This window comes from Chrysemys picta, chromosome 25 (genome assembly GCF_011386835.1).
Source record: "Chrysemys picta bellii isolate R12L10 chromosome 25, ASM1138683v2, whole genome shotgun sequence".
Classification (NCBI taxonomy): domain Eukaryota; kingdom Metazoa; phylum Chordata; order Testudines; family Emydidae; genus Chrysemys; species Chrysemys picta.
In genome coordinates this window covers 4,096,857-4,113,259 of record NC_088815.1, presented here as the reverse complement: position 1 = coordinate 4,113,259, position 16,403 = coordinate 4,096,857, and the positions used below count along the sequence as shown (strand labels likewise).

Genomic DNA, 16,403 nt, shown 5'->3' with positions numbered 1-16,403 from the left:
AGACCGAACTGAGCAGGGTCACTTTAGCCAGTGACCCGGGGAAGTTCGAACCTACCCCCGTTCCCATGGATGCCCCCGCATCCCTCCCATTCCTTGGTGAGAATTACACCAGGCTTCTCCAGTTTCACGCCCCCCCTTAGGTCGGGGGTGCTCGATGGCACTTGCAGTTCGCATGTGGGAAGGTTTATGTGGCCTGTGCCCTTTTTCCACCCCCATACCTCTGGGGCTCCAATTGGGCTGGGGTCTTCTCCCAGCGCTCCAGTCTGGAGGTCTGTGCTTTGGGCTCTCTTGGTTTAGAGCCGCCCTTTTAACCTTGGCCACCCTCCGGAAAGGCTCCTCTATGCTGGGCAAGGGTCCTAAAGCTGTTTTCCCCTTGTCCCAGGCCTTCCTCCCCCTCTGACAGGGGTCACAGGATCCGCAGTACTGTCGGACAGTAACAAAGACCCCAGGCCAGTAAAAGCTCCGTAGCAGCCTCTGCTGGGTACGCCAGGTTCCCTGGTGCCCTGAGAGAGGAATGTCATGGGCCCGGCACAGCAGCTGGCGGCGATACTTCTGGGGTACCACCAGCTGCCTCCTGATCCCCCCTGACTCCATTTTCCCTGGGGGAGCCCATTCTCGGTACAGGAACCCCTTCTCCCACAGGAACCTTTTCCGGCCACCTCGTCCCATGGTCTGTACCGCATTGAGGTCGGCCAGGTCCCTTATCTTCCGCAAGGAGGGATCTCTCTGCAACTCGGCCTGGAACTCAGCAGCTGGGACCCTGCTCTTCAGGGACCCTTCTCACGAGCAACTTCTTATACAGGAGGTTTCCACGCTCCTTGCTATGGGGGCCATAGAGGAGGTTCCAGTAGAGTTAAGGGGCAGGGGATTTTATTCCCGTTACTTCCTGATCCCCAAGTCCAAAGGAGGTCTACGACCCATCTTGGACTTGCGCGGACTCAACAAATTCGTAGTAAAGTTGAAGTTCCGCATGGTCTCTTTGGGGGCCATTATCCCTTCCCTCGATCCTGGAGACTGGTTCGCCGCCCTCGACATGAAAGACGCATACTTTCATATCGCAATTTACCCGCCTCACAGACGCTTCCTGCGATTCATGGTAAGCAAGGTGCACTACCAATTTGCAGTCCTTCCCTTCGGCCTATCCTCGGCCCCAAGAGTGTTCACGAAATGTATGGCTGTCGTGGCAGCGTACCTTCGTCGGCAAGGGATACAGGTGTTCCCGTACCTAGACGACTGGCTGGTACGCGGTCGCACCAGAGAGCAAGTTCGAGCGCACGTCCACATAATAGTGCACACATTCAACGAGTTGGGCATCCTACTCAACAAGGACAAATCCACTCTAGAACCTACCCAGAGAATAGAATTCATCGGCGCAGTCCTAGACTCCAGACGTGCACAAGCCATCCTGCCAGACAACCGCTTTTGCACCATCACGAGCCTCATTCAAGGGCTCAACTACCACGGTGAGGTCGTGCCTTACCCTGTTGGGTCACATGGCTTCCTGCACATACGTAACCAGGCATGCCAGACTTCGGCTTCGCCCACTCCAGACCTGGGTGTCATCGATATACCGCCCACATCGGGACAGCCTGAACATGGTGGTCACGGTCCCGAACTCGGTCCTGACCTCCCTCACATGGTGGCTAGATCACAATGTGGTTTGCGAGGGGATGCCGTTTCACGCCCCACAACCCTCTCTGCACCTGGTCACAGACGCTTCATCTCTGGGTTGGGGCGCCCATCTCAACGAGCACCATACCCAGGGCCTGTGGACTGCACCTCAGCTAGCCCTGCACATCAATGTTCGGGAACTGATGGCGGTGCGCCTGGCGTGCCAGGCATTTCGCAATCTCCTACGTGGCCGCTGTGTGTTAGTTCTCATCGACAACACCACGGCCATGTTTTACATCAACAAGCAAGGAGGAGCACGTTCGTCAATTCTATGCCAAGAGGCCATTCGCCTGTGGGACTTCTGCATCACCCACTCAATCCATCTCACGGCATCGTTCCTCCCTGGAGTCCAGAACACTTTAGCGGACCGACTCAGCAGGTCCTTTCAAACGCATGAGTGGTCTATCCGGCCGGACATCATACATTCCGTCTTCCAGAAGTGGGGGTTTCCCCAGATAGACCTGTTTGCATCTCGAGACAACAGGAAGTGCCACGTGTTCTGCTCCCTGCAAGGTCGAGCTCCGGGCTCCCTCTCGGATGCGTTTCTCCTTCCCTGGAAAGACCACCTGTTTTATGCCTTCCCTCCGTTTCCTCTGGTCCACAAGGTACTGCTCAAATTGCGCAGAGACCAGGCACAGGTAATTCTGGTCGCCCCAGCGTGGCCGAGACAACATTGGTACACCACACTGTTGGAACTCTCGGTTCAGACACCGATCCCGCTTCCATTATGTCCAGATCTCATCTCGCAGGACCACGGCCGGCTGCGTCACCCCGACCTGCAATCACTCCACCTCACGGCGTGGTTGCTCCATGGTTCACCCAGGCAGAGCAACAATGCTCGCATTCGGTCCAACAGATTCTGCTGAGCAGTAGGAAGCCTTCAACACGGACCACATACTTGGCCAAGTGGAAGCGGTTCTCCTGTTGGTGCGAACAACGAGCCACGTCCCCGTTACAGACACCTATTCCTCTTATATTGGAATATCTCCTCTCCCTAAAACAGCAAGGGTTGGCGATATCTTCAATTAGAGTTCATCTGGCCGCTATATCAGCCTTTCACCCAGGAGAACTCGCGTCCTCGGTATTCTCTAACCCGATGGTCGTTAGATTCCTCAAGGGCTTAGACCGGATGTACCCACAACAACGTCAGCCCGTTCCGACGTGGGACCTCAACCTGGTTCTCTCCAAGCTCACAGGTCCTCCATTCGAGCCACTGGCCACCTGCTCACTTTTGTACCTATCCTGGAAGACAGCCTTCCTCGTAGCCATCACCTCAGCAAGGCGCGTTTCTGAACTCAGGGCGCTTACATCCGAGCCCCCTTACACGGTTTTCCATAAGGATAAAGTGCAGCTTCGTCCACATCCTGCCTTTCTCCCTAAGGTGGTTTCTCCTTTTCATATCAACCAGGATATATTTCTCCCGGTCTTTCATCCTAAACTACATGCTACTCGCCAGGATCAACGTTTGCATTCTCTGGACGTACGCAGGGCCCTGGCCTTTTATATTGACCGCACAAGGCACTTTAGAAAGACGACGCAACTCTTCGTTGCAGTGGCCGACCGAATGAAAGGCTCACCGGTCTCCTCACAACGCCTATCCTCCTGGATTACGTCTTGCATCCGGACTTGCTATGACCTGGCAGGTGTCTCAGCACCGCACCTCACCGCTCACTCCACGAGGGCCCAAGCTTCCTCGACGGCTTTCCTGGCGCAAGTTCCGATCCAGGACATTTGTAGAGCTGCGGTTTGGTCATCAGTCCACACATTTACAGCTCACTATGCACTAGTGCAGCAGTCCAGGGACGATGCTGCCTTCGGATCAGCGGTTTTGCACACAGCAATGTCTCACTCCGACCCCACCACCTAAGTTGGGCTTGGGAGTCACCTAATGGAATGGATATGAGCAAGCACTCGAAGAAGAAAAGACGGTTACTCACCGTTGTAACTGTTGTTCTTCGAGATGTGTTGCTCATATCCATTCCAAACCCGCCCCCCTTCCCCACTGTCGGAGTAGCCGGCAAGAAGGAACTGAGGGGGCGCCGGGTCGGCTGGGGTATATATTCAGCGCCATGAAGGCGCCACTCTAGGGGGCTCCACAGCCGACCCGCCGGTGTTGCTAGGGTAGAAAATTCTCCGACGATCGTGCACGCGGCGCGCGCACACCTAATGGAATGGATATGAGCAACACATCTCGAAGAACAACAGTTACAACGGTGAGTAACCGTCTTTTCTTTGGTGAGCCTCCCAATGCGCAGCCCCCTCTGCTTGCACAGCTCCACCAGGTCGCTCTTAAGCCGCTTGGCATACATCTTCCTGCTGGCCACTCACCGGCCTGTGTGCTCACAGCTCCCCACAGTTCCCAGGGGGACCCCTAGTGTGCCAGCCCTTCTCGAGGTCACCACCTCTCTGCCAGGGTCGAGCTGCAGACTCCTCCGCCCCTGGGACCACTCGCTGCGATCCCCCCGGGGGACCCTGTTACCGCAAAAGTCCTTCTCGCTGGTCACACACTCCCAGGGGTAATAACCGTCTCTCTCTCACTCTTCAGCACGCCTGGTCCCCGTCAATCCCCCTTCGTTTTACTGCTCCCCAGTCACTTACTGCAGGAAGCGCCGTCCATGGGGTGCAGTAGATCCCACCGCTGCCACCAGTTGTCACGGAGTATTGGGGGACTCAGGGCCCTGCACCCCCGGCCTCCTGCGATTCACCATGACTCTCAGCCAGCCAGTAAAGCAGAAGGTTTATTTGGATGACAGGAATACAGTCCAGGACAGGTCTTGCAGGCACAGACAACAGGGACCCCCTCAGTTAGGTCCATCTTGGGGTCCCAGGGCATCCCAGCCCCCCTTGGGAGGTCAGAGCAATCTCTGCCTCCCCACCATCTCACCACCCAGCTTCCCCGACTCTGCCTTCAGCCACCCCTCCCACAGCCTTTGTTCAGTTTCCCGGGCCAAGGTGTCACCTGGCCTCCAACCCCTCCCTGGGTTCTCATGTTACACACTCAGGTATTCGCCTTCGGGCAGACTCCTATCCCCCAGTGCAGACTATCCGAGCCACACTCCCCTGTCAGCATTCACAGACCACAGTAAGAACAGTCCCAGTTCGTCACACCGTCACACTGCCTCAGGCTGCCCTCGGTCACAGCGCCTCAGGCTGCCCCCGTCACAGCGCGCCTCAGGCTGCCCCGGTCACAACGCCTCAGGCTGCCCCCCAGTCACAGCGCGTCTCAGGCTGCCCCCGGTCACAGCGCCTCAGCCTGCCCCCGGTCACAACGCCTCAGGCTGCCCCCCAGTCACAGCGCGTCTCAGGCTGCCCCCGGTCACAGCGCCTCAGGCTGCCCCCGGTCACAGCGCCTCAGGCTGCCCCCGGTCACAGCGCGCCTCAGGCTGCCCCCGGTCACAGCGCCTCAGCCTGCCCCCGGTCACAGCGCCTCAGGCTGCCCCCGGTCACAGCGCGCCTCAGCCTGCCCCCGGTCACAGCGCGCCTCAGCCTGCCCCCGGTCACAGCGCCTCAGCCTGCCCCCGGTCACAGCGCGCCTCAGGCTGCCCCCGGTCACAGCGCCTCAGCCTGCCCCCGGTCACAGCGCGCCTCAGGCTGCCCCTGGTCACAGCGCGCCTCAGGCTGCCCCTGTCACAGCGCCTCAGGCTGCCCCCAGTCACAGCGCGCCTCAGGCTGCCCCTGTCACAGCGCCTCAGGCTGCCCCCGGTCACAGCGCCTCAGGCTGGCCTGCAGTCCCAGTGTGTTTCCCGGCGTGTTTCCAGGCGGGGCTGGAGCCCTGAGTCCTGGTGGGGCTGAAGTTCCAAGTCCCAGTGCGCCTCCCGTGGCGCTGCAGCCCCGTGGGAAGTGCGCCTGGACTTGGGGCTTCAGCTGCCAGGAATCCTAGCTGCAGCCCTGTGGGAAGCACCTCTGGACTGACGCACCCTTGCAGGGCTGAAGCCCTGAGCCCCCGTGAGCCCTGCGGTCTGCTGGAAAGGCTCTCACAGTCTGGATTTGGACCGTGGGCTACCTATTGACTACCCCCATGCAGGCAGCTGGAGCAGTCTCTGCAAAAGTCACACACAGCATTCATGCAAAACAGTAAGACTCGCATAGACTCTCATACAACATAACAAGGGAAAATCCCCACTTCGTCACACCTTGTCTCACTAAACAATCATAATCCATGCAGCTGTGTACACTAAGATGGGGACAACCAAATCCTCATGCTTCAGGACATAAACAGATCACAGGGGTCAGGAAGGAATCATTTTCCCATAGGTCAGGGGTAGGCAACCTATGGCACGTGTGCCGAACGCGGTACGCAAGCTGATTTTCAGTGGCACTCACACTGCCCGGGTCCTGGCCAGCGGTCCGGGGGGCTCTGCATTTTAATTTCATTTTAAATGAAGCTTCTTAAACATTTTAAAAACCTTATTTACTTTACATACAACAATAGTTTAGTTCTATAGTCTAGACTTATAGAAAGAGACCTTTTAAAAACCTTAAAATGTATGACTGGCCCATGAAACCTTAAATCAGAGTGACTAAATGAGGACTCGGCCCAGCACTTCTGAAAGGTGGTCGACCCCCGCCATAGGTGCTACTGGGCACACCAGGCTGGCACTGTGTGTAGACGGGCCGTTGTCTCCCTTTGAAGGAAGAAGTGCAGATTTCTGTTTGCCCGTTGAGAGCGCTAGAATGCCCTTTGTGGCGGAGGGAGGCTAAAGGAGGTTTCAGCTTCCCTCGTGAGTTGGTAACTGGCTCAAATACTTTGTGCTCACAAGACAGAATTTAGGGAGGTGATTGCTGTTGGAGTCCCCCTGTACCTCACTTTTCTCCTGTGCACTATCTCTGGTGGGCGCGATGCCATGCTGGGCGTCCTGTCTAGGTGGGTGGGGTGCTGCCGGGAGGCTTCTCTGCTGGAGGTAGAATCTGTACGGACATTGGCGTGAAAACTGAATTCCCTGCAGCCGGGCCAGAAGTGTACATGTTGGGGGTGGGAACTGAGCGAGTCAAACTGACGAGGGTCTGGCAGCCCAGGCTGGGGCGGCTGGAGTGCTGCTTGTAGCGAGAGAGTGGTGACAAAGCAGCCAGGGAGGGTCTCGGTGCTGGTGGTTGCTGCTGCCCCAAGCTGCGACCCTTTTCACGGGGTGGGTGGGTGTTAAAGCAGATTCCGGCCAGATCGGATCCTAGGGCACCCTGCCTCGTTGTACTGCAAGGACATACTGAGAGGAGCCAGAAGAAAACCTTCCCGTTCCCCCGGGGGGGGATGGTCCTGAATCCCGCTGCCCTGGGAGACAAAGTCTAGCTGCTTCCTGCTTTGCCAGCCAGCCTGCCTGGTTGCTAGGGGATGGTTGCCAGGCTTTGTGTTGGGCAACAGTAGCCCAGGAGGATGGCTGGCAGCAGCAGTGAGCTGGCAGCAGCCCGGGCAGGGGCAGCGTGGCCTGGAGGAGGCGGGCACGGAGGGCATGGATTTGGAGGCAGACCGACCATACGTCCCTCAGGGGACTCTGGAGACAGACTTCCCAACCCCGTTGTACAGGTGAGAGGCTCACTGGCGTCTGCCTGCAGGTCTCTGGCTCTTCTAATACCCGGAATCCCTCGCCGGCTGGGGGCAGCGAGAAGCGGGGCTGGGAGCCAGGCCCTCTTGAGTCCCAATCCCAGCTCTGTCACTTTGCCTCGCTGGGCCTCAGTTTCCCTGGTGGTAGAGTGGGGATGATGGTCTGCTCCCAGAATGCCATGGGGGGGGGGGGGGGCTGTGCCAGGCAGCCGAGGTGGCGGCCAAGAGGGAACAGAAATACCTCTTCAGCGGGGATGGGAAGCAACCCTGAAACCAACCCCTCATTGCCAGCTGTTCTCCTTCATTACCAGGTTCTCAAGGGACCCCCTGCCCCCAGTCCATGTAAATCTCAGGCTCCTGCATGTTGCATGTGGCTGGCAGGCAGCCTTCACCGCCTTTAGACAACAATTGGTTACTCGCTAGCATGTGCGTGTGCACTCTGACCCCTGGGTCAACCAAGGATACACGAGTGTGTGTTCTGACCCCTGGGTGAACCAAGGATACATGTATATGTGTATATGTGTGTGCGCGCTCTGACCCCTGGGTGAACCAAGGATACGTGTGTGTGTGTGTGTTCTGACCACTGGGTGAACCAAGGATACACACGTGTGTGTGTGTGTGTGTGTGTGTGTGTTCTGACCCCTGGGTGAAGCAAGGATGCATATGTGTGTGTGTGTGTATGTGTACATGTGTGTTCTGACCCCTGGCTGAGCCCATGTGGGTGTCCTAGGGATCCCCCATTCTCCACTGTGGGAACAGCTTTCTCTGAGCTCCTACCCCAGCTTGCTGAGGCCTGACCCCAGCAGCCTGGCTCTGAGCTCAGCCGCCATGCCCGAGGCGTGTGCTCCCTGGAGCAGGAGCCAGGTTGGCCCCACGTGTCTCCTCCCTGTCCCGCCGGCCGTGCAATCCCTCCTTCGGCGGGAGCTAGGGCAGTGACGGCTCCTTTCCCCTGCAGTGACGAGTACCTCACGCTGCACGGGCCCCGCAATGCCCCCGTCCTGAAGCAGGCCGTGCGCTGGAAGTGCACCCCCATGGGCCGAGACGCCATCCCCCAGACCTGGTACACGGGGCTGACCAACAGCGACAACCGAGACGTCTGGTACACGCTCACCAGCGGCCTGAGCCGCGAGGCCTACCACCGCTGGGCCCGCTCCCTTGCCGAGAGGGAGCGGAAAACCTTGCCCCCTGGTAAGGAGGTGAGGCTGGGAGTGGGGGCCGGGTGCGGAGATGGAGAGCATCGGTGTATGGAACTTGAAACCCGCCCTCCGTCTCGTGTCCTGCACCATGCCCGTCTACAGAGCGAGACTGTTCCCAGAGCCGGTCGGCACAGGGCGACCCAAGAGCCACTAAACCCTGCAGCTGCTATTGCCGCTGCGCCATGTCCACTTGCAGCCCGCGGGAGCCCCTTGCAAACCCCTGCGCTGCCTGCACAGGGCGACAAGCTGCTGCCAAAATGCCTCCCCTGGGGCAGGGCACCAGCCGCCTGTTTCCAAAGTCATCCTGTTGATACCAACAGCTGGCTCCTGGCATCGCCCGGACCGGTTCTGGGGAAGGTCTTGCTCTGCAGATGGGCCCGTGCTGAGCAAGGACAGGCGAGTTTTCCCACAATACATGGGACAGCTCAGTGCAGCGCCGAGAACCGTGGGGGTGACCCCAGTGTTCCTAGCACCTTGCCCGGGGGAATGCAGGGGGCGAATGTGCAGGGTGGCTGCTCACTTCTGGCACTGTGGCAGGAATCCTGGGTTCCATCTTAGCTCTGCCCCCAACTCGCTGTGGGACCGTCACCTAACCACTCTGCTTTCTGCTCTCTGACGCTCATTGGTGCTGCATTCCCTGAGGCATCGGGCTATTGATCTCAGCTTGCTGGCTGGCTACTCATCTGTATTGTCCTTAAGACACGTTTGTAGGATGCTGGGAAATAGAACATTGACTAATCGTCCTTTTCAAAAATCTCTGCTGAGGCTTGTGGCGGCCTCGTATTCTGTGTGTCCAGCCCCTAGCGCACAGAAACTGCAGTCACGGACCAGGACTCCAATGGCATGGCAACAAAACCTTGCAGCAGTGAGTCTCCGAGTCCAGGGCTTCAAACTCGGCCTCGTGCTCCGGGGCTGGAAACAGCTGTACAGACGCTCCCGTTTGCCTTCTGAGACCCACCCCTGCGCTGGGTCCCGGAGCTGGAGCGGGAACGTCTGCACAGCTGTTTCCAGCTGGGGAGCGCAAACCCTGGGGGAACAGGGCTGTAGTCCTGGCCTCTTACACTCACTGATGGGGGGCAGGGGTCTTGCAGTGCAGACGTGCCCCAGGCACTTTGCTAATTAAAAAAACGTGCTGAAAGAAACCTGACCGATTACCTTGCAGATTCTCCTCCTTTTGTTTGGCTAGATACGTGTTAAACACGTGATTGGAGCAGCCATTTAATAATAGCCCCAACCAATGCCCTAAAAGCTACTGGGGCCGACTGCCTGCTGCCCTGTGTCTGCACAACACCAGCTGCAGGGCAACGGTGCGTCAGCCCAGTTCTGCGCTCGCTCTACCCCGGCGTGAGTGCTGATGGGGTCAGACGGGGGAATCACGTCTGGCGTTTTATGGGCCCTGGGAGTCTCATCTCTCCAATGACTGCGGAGGTGATGTGGATCCAATGCAAATTCATGGCATGGGGCGTCTTTCCGTGCCAGGCTCCTTTAGGGAGGGAGCCGAGCGTGGCAATGTCAATCTGCCTAGATGATAAGTTTTTAGTCAGTGTGTGTTATCCTAATGCCTGGGACCCCACCGTGCTGGGCGCTGGGCAAGCACAGACCAAGGAGACGCTCCCTGCCCTGAAAAGCTGACTGGCCAAGACGAGACAATGGCTGGATACAGGCCGCCATGTGAGCCCACGGAAACACGGCGCTGATCAGCACGACCAGTGGCCTAATCGCTGTCAGGCTTTCTGTAAAGGAACTTCTTGAGCTGACCTTGATTCCCAGGCAGGGCCGATGGGACCCCCTCTAACCGTGCGTGTACGCGGGAGCCTGGCTAGCCGGCCCTCGGGGGAGCCGGGGCAGGGATTGCACCAGAGCTGCTGTAGTCAAGGCCAGGGGAAACGCAGGATTTCCACAGAGGCAGCGTCAAGGCCGTGCCGTATGCAAGCGACGCTGCAGGCAGTGGTCGGGGGAGGGAGGTCCAGGGCCGAGGGTGCCCCAAGGCTATGGGAAGTGGGAGCAAGTCGAGGCTCTGATGTTCCGCATGAGTCACGCACCCATCGCTGCTTCTGCGCATCTGCTCCTTGTGGGAATGTGCTAGGGCCCTTGGGGGCATGTCGGGGACTCAGGGCCGTGCTGCACACTGGGCACTCGGGGTTGGTACGAGGCACCAACAGTCCAGCAGGGGGAGCGCCCGTTCTTTGCACAGCAGCTGGAAGGACCGGGACAGCTGTGCCGGGAGTTTTGGCCCCTGTTTTGGAGGTGGCGAAGGAGCTCTCCTCTGGACTGCAGGGGGAGGCCCCGGGGCCGGTCACCACGGATCAGGGCGTTAGGCAAGTCAGCCTGGACGGCACCACGCTGACTGGGTGTGATGCAAAATTGCATCAGCTGGGCCTGAGTTTCTGCAATGCAGGGGCTGAGAACTCCCTCTGCTCCCTGCTGCTTCGCCCACGCCCCCCACCAGCCCATCTTTCCAGAGCCCCGTTCCTCCCTCTTCGGGGAACGCCGGCTCAGGGCCTGGCTGCTGCTTTGCCCACGCCCCGCACAGAGCCCCGTTCCTCCCTCTTCGGGGAACGCCGGCTCAGCTTTGAAATCTCTTGCGCTTCACGGGAGGTTGCGAGTCACAAAGTCCCTCGCTTGTGACCTCCTGGGAAAATCTCCGTTGGGGCTGAAATTGTCTGTGCCAGGCCCTGATTCCCAGTGACGCTTTGGGGAAATCAGTTTTCAAGTACCTGACTAGCTGAGGCGGTGGGGGGGAGGGGGCAGGGAAATGTATTTTCTAGGCATTTAAACCCAGTATTTTGCACATGGGTTTGACTGAGGTGTAAAATGTCACACTTGGCTAACCAGCCAGTGGAACGAACCCCTTGCCACAAGACATGAACGCGGCCCGGCATTTACATGGTTACAAGAACAGGCTCAGAGCTGTGGTTATTAAGACAGGCCAGAGTTGTGTTAAGCAGGATGGTAAATAGTTATAAGGCAGGTGAAGCGGCAGGTTTCAAGGCATTAGCCCCTGGCTAGCGGGCTGAGCTCAGCAGGAGTGTTCCCTGCTATGAAGATTACTCCCACACCGGCTGTCACGGGTGCTGGAGCACGCCTGGCATCTCCTCGATCCGCGCCTGGCTGGGCTCCCTCCCCAGTGACTCTGCTGTGCTTGTTTTGCTCCAACAGCCTATGCCCAGCACCTGCGGGAGGGATCGTGGTTTGACCCAGTGGTCCCTGCCCAGTACTTGGAGCCCAGCACCAGGTGGGGGGCCTTCCTGTGGAAAGACAAACCCGTCCTAGGGAAGGAGTATGGTAAGAGTTTGTGGCTTTGATCTCGAGGGCTGGGGGAGTGAGTGGGCAGAGCAGGTCACTGACTCTGACCCCGGAGGGACCTTTTGCTGCTTCTGAGTCTCCTCCCTCTCCCCCCCTCGCCATGTCCCGCCCCACACACACGCACACAGGGGGCCCAGAGGCAGTTTGCTGGGGGACTCCTGGTGTGAGACCTTGGGCAAATCGGGGCAGGGCTAGTGATCCGGCCCCTCCTTTGCCGGGTGCCCTGGGGGGCTGGGGGCGAGTCTCATGCCATTAGCCTGACAGCATGTTTGTAAAGGGGGAGGTGGGTTCGGGTGCAGCCTGGCCTCCCTGGCCTGTCCCCCCAGCCTCTCACACGTGGGGCGTGTCCCTTCTCCTGTCCTCCAGCCGCGAAGCAGGGACAAGGCCCGCAGCATCCCGAGTGCCCTGGGGAAGGCGTGTGAAGGGGCCAGCAGTGTTAAACTAGGGGCGAGGTCTGGCCGGGCAGGCCCCTGGGTCCCCTGGCTGCTCTCAACGTGGCTCTCAGAGTCTCTCCCCTGCCCCCCACTCACCTTCTCTCTCCTCCCCTCCAGTTGTCAACCGTAACCGCGCCAGCAGTGAGCTGAAGGGCCACGCTGGCTACGTCCCCTGCCTGGCTGCCCACACGCCCGCCTTCACCACCAGGGACTTCCGCACCTGGACGCTCTTCAGCCACCAGCCATCCACCAACCAGTAAACGCTGCTGTGCCGCAGGCTGCCTCCGTCGGGCTGGGGGGAGCGAGCGGGGTTGGGGCTGAGTCGCCCCCAGTGGCCTGAGTTGCTGGGCTGCCAGGGGCTCCCGGGTGTCCTGCTGCAAGGAGCCTGGCTCTGGGCCCGTGGCTGGCTGGAGTTGTGGCCAGTGGCCCTGGGTACCCACGGCAGGCCTGTGTAGGCTGAGCAGACCCTTCCCACCCATGCGCCTGCCTCAGCTGCTGTGCCACCCCCAGCGGGCTCCCCTCCGGGGAACACACAGCCTTGTCCAGCTGCCTTCCTAGCTCTGCCCAACCCCTGCCCCTCGGTCGAGCCTTGGGGCCGGAATGGGCAGCAGCCAGACGAGTTAACAGCCCCCCAGCCGTTCATTTCTGCCCGGGCAGGCACTGGCGCTGTGCGTGGGCAGGGCCAGAGGGCTCCTGGCAGGCTGTGCATCCAGCAGCCCCTCGGCTCCATGCCCCTTAGCTCGCTCCTTGGTGTGATGCTCCCTGCCCAGACTCACGTCTCTCCTGCGCTGGCCCGGCGTGGAGCTGCCTGGCTGTAGGGTCCTGGGCTGGGCCCAGGTGCCCCTTGACATGCACTTACTGGGGGTCCTCTAGGGCTCACCCACCGCCCCCAGTCCTCCCTTCCCCTGGCAGCAGAACCTGCTCTGGGCTCCTCCCCACACTGGCCTGGGGCCTTGTAGGGGACACAGTTGATGCTGGGGGCAGACGTTCAGGCCCCCCAGGGTTCGCTGCTCTGTTCTGCCTCGGTGGCACCACTGCTGCCCTGAGCTGGCCGTTCCCGGCAGGGCCCACCCAGCATCTCGCCACTGCTTTGTTCCCGCTGCAGGCAGCCCCAGAGGCTGGCAGCCGTTCTGCGCCAGCAGCTTCTTGAGACCATCTCCCAGGCCCTAGGACTGTCCTGCCTGGGCAGCTGGGCTTACCTGGCCCTATCCCCACCCCCCATCTCTCCAGGACCCACTCGCTCACCAGCGCCCCAGAGACTCATAGAATCTCAGGGTTGGAAGGGATCTCAGGAGGTCATCTAGTCCAACCCCCTGCTCAAAGCAGGACCAATCTCCAGACAGATTTTTGCCCCAGATCCCTAAGTGGCCTCCTCAAGGATTGAGCTCACAACCCTAGGTTTAGTAGGCCAATGCTCAAACCCCTGAGCTATCCCTCTGCCCAGTGCCAAGCTCCCCAGTACCTGGCTCTGATGGGTCCAGGCTGGAGGGTCCTCCTGCAGGGCAGGGGGATAGTACGGACTCAAGTGGCCCCCTCCACCCCCACCCAGTGGGATCCCTCTGTCCCGGGCTCCCAGCCCTCCCTGCAGGACTAGAGCTTTGCCGCAGACACACGGGCTGGAGGTGGAGTGTGGGGCTGGCTTGTCTTTATTAATAACAGAACCCAGCCCTTTACCCCAGACCCTCCCCTGGCACCACCTGAGCGCTGGCCTGCAGCACCAGGCACTGGAGGAAGGGCCTGTGCCAAGCCGAATGGAGAGCAGGGGAGGGGCCGGCTAGTCCGGCCCATGGGCACAGGGCGCGAGGCCGAGCTGGATTCTCACCCCAGCCTGGGGCGGTTGGCGCCAGCGGGTTGGTTCGGGCCCTTGTTCTGCTCTAGGCACCGGCTGGGCACCGGGGCGCTGGGCTTGGTTCCCGAACGAATGGGGCGGGGGCCGTACCCACTGGTTCAGTGCTATGACACGGACCCCCAGCCCCCTGCCTGTAACTGACCAGAGCCCGTGGCCCAAGCTTTGCCACGGTCCTCCCAACAGCTGCAGGGGACCCGCAACCCCCTAGGGGACCTAGCAGCCCCATCTCCCGCAGGCGGGACAGAGGTGAATTCCAGGCCTGGCTGGGGCCCCTGGAGGCTGACAGCAGCTGCCTCCCACAGCAGCCCGTGCCCGGAGGGAGCCCCGTCTCCCCAGGAGGGGCCCTGAGCACGCGCGAGCCCAGGGTGTCTCAGACAGCAGCAGGGGGTGACGCTCGGTGCTGGACAGGAGGTCAGCAGGAGGCTTGTGCCTTGCAGCGCCATTGCATTGCACAGCTGCTGTGAGAGCCAGGCAGCGTCGCTCACTCGGGCGGTGCTCCCCTCCCCACCCGGCTGGATATTCTCACGCTCTCCAGGGGCCAAGGGCCCCCGGCAGAAGCCGAAAACGCCCATTTCCTTTTTGGCACAAGGACCGAGTCCATCGAGTTTTGCTGCCTCAGCTGAAGGTTGCGTGAGAGTTGCTTGCTCAGGGCAGTCAGGCCCGGTGTCCGTTACAGCTGAGGTTGCAAACCCTGCGGCTGGGCAGGGATCAGCTGCAGCAGGGCTTGTGCAGGTTACCAAGGGGAAGCTGGTGCGCTATTGAACCCAGCACAGGGGCGCTTTAAGGCACACGGTTTAAGTGCCCGACTGCTCAGAAGGAGACGTTCAACTTGTCCTCTGCATCAGCACCAGCACTGCTGTGTCTGCATTTCATCCGCGAGGAGTTGTTCCTGGTCCAGGCCTTGTCGGTTCATTTCCCTCCCCTGGTCTCCTTAAAAATCAGCCCCAGCTCTGCTGAGGGCAAGACCCAGCTCAGGATGAGGGGGAAAGCCGTGGGATTCCAGCCCATTTGGCAGGGGTGGCATCTGCCAGCCGCAAGCCTGGTCCTTCGGGCACGAGGCTCCGGTGCTGAGTGCAGCCTGACTCCTCCCTGGTTTCAGGTCGTCTTGTATCTTTACATAAACAAAAGAAAACTGGTTAAGCAAATGAGTGGGGCAAATTACTGCAGCTGCGGGGGGCAGCAACAGCGTGAGAAGACAGGCTGGCTCAGGGATCCAGGGCTGGGCACCTGGCGTGGGTTCAGCCCCTCCCCTGTAAATGGAATCCCCCCTCAGTTCCTGGGGGGCCAAGATGTGAAGCCGCAGCTGACTCCCCCCTGCAGGGAATGGTAACGCCACCTTTTGTCCAGTTAACAAAGCCCCTGGCTGGTGTGTGCCGGGTCCTGGGGCTGCGGCGTGGGGAGTAACCCAAGGGCCGGCTGCAGACAGCCTCCCGCTAGCCCCAAGCAGGTCGGGAATCGAGCCCGGAGTGGGGGCCGCGGCTCTCTAGGAGGGGACTGGGAGGCAGAAAGCCAATTGCTCTGCGGCTGGGGCCTCCTCTTCCCCCCACGCGCCCCATGTGAAATGAGCGTAACGGGAAAAGGCCGAGCGGCTTCGCAGCCATGGGCCCAGAGCCAGGGGTTACACTCACTGCCGCCTGTTAGAGGAATAACCTGCCCTGCACAGCCCTGGCAGGAGGGATCGCTGAGCAGGACCGTGGCTGCCTGCTGCCCCTGGGCCATGGGGCTGGGAGCCCGGACTCCTGGGTTCCATGCCTGGATGTGCACCCGGCGCCTGCCCTCCGTAGGGCCAACAGCTGCAGGCTCCAGTGAGGCCTGCCCGCTTCGTACCCGGCGCCCAGGGGCGGTCGGAGACCGGGAGCAGCTCCCTGCCCGTTTGCCTTTGCTGAGCCTCTGCCAAGGGCAGCGGTTAGCACCCAGGGAAATCCTGCCTGCTGGCAAGGAGCCAGCGCCTCTGGGCCTCAGTTTCCTCATTCCCCCCTCCCTCGTGGTGCCTGGGCGGGGCTCGGGGCTGCGGGTGCTGGGGAGGAAGGGTGACCGACACGCAGGGTGACCACTGTTCCCTGCCAGGGCCAGGGACTGGGCTGGAGGCACCCGGAGGGGGACGTCTGGCAGGCTCTGGAGGTTTATCCTGAGGCAGCTCCAGCCCCTGCGCTCCCCTGTCAGCCGTCCCCTTTTCCTTGCTGGCTGCAGGGCGGCCCCTTTTCCTTGCTAGCTGCAGGGCGGCCCCTTTTCCTTGCTGGCAGGTGCTGGCCTGGGCGGGGAGGCCACGCTCGGAGCTGGGTCGGCACAGGGCCGCTGCAGCTGGGAGCAGGAGCCAGGCACGGGCAGGAGAGGCAGAGACGGGTTGGGCCGGGGGGAGGAATCACCCCCTGCTCCCCTGGGTCTCCCCAGCTCACCCCACTCCAGCCAGG

At 60.6% G+C, this 16,403-nt stretch overlaps 2 protein-coding genes across 5 annotated transcripts in view; one reads left to right on the top strand and one right to left on the bottom strand.

Moving 5' to 3' along the window:
- The first annotated feature begins 6,787 nt into the window (after window positions 1-6,787).
- On the top strand, window positions 6,788-14,739 carry TEKTIP1 (tektin bundle interacting protein 1). The gene is made up of 4 exons (XM_005313812.4): window positions 6,788-7,189; window positions 8,163-8,395; window positions 11,563-11,688; window positions 12,261-14,739. Exons 1-4 carry the CDS (start codon window positions 7,116-7,118, stop codon window positions 12,401-12,403), a joined length of 576 nt encoding a protein of 191 aa, XP_005313869.1. The 5' UTR covers window positions 6,788-7,115; the 3' UTR covers window positions 12,404-14,739.
- The window catches only part of LOC101947202 (GRAM domain-containing protein 2B-like), a 27,206-nt gene continuing 24,574 nt past the window's right edge, over window positions 13,772-16,403 (bottom strand). For all 4 annotated transcript variants that reach the window (XM_005313809.4, XM_005313810.4, XM_005313811.4 and 1 more), the window contains exon 13: window positions 13,772-15,103. In XM_005313809.4, the coding sequence (XP_005313866.2) occupies window positions 15,088-15,103 (16 nt within the window). In that variant the 3' untranslated portion in view covers window positions 13,772-15,087. The remainder of the gene's footprint in view (window positions 15,104-16,403) is intronic.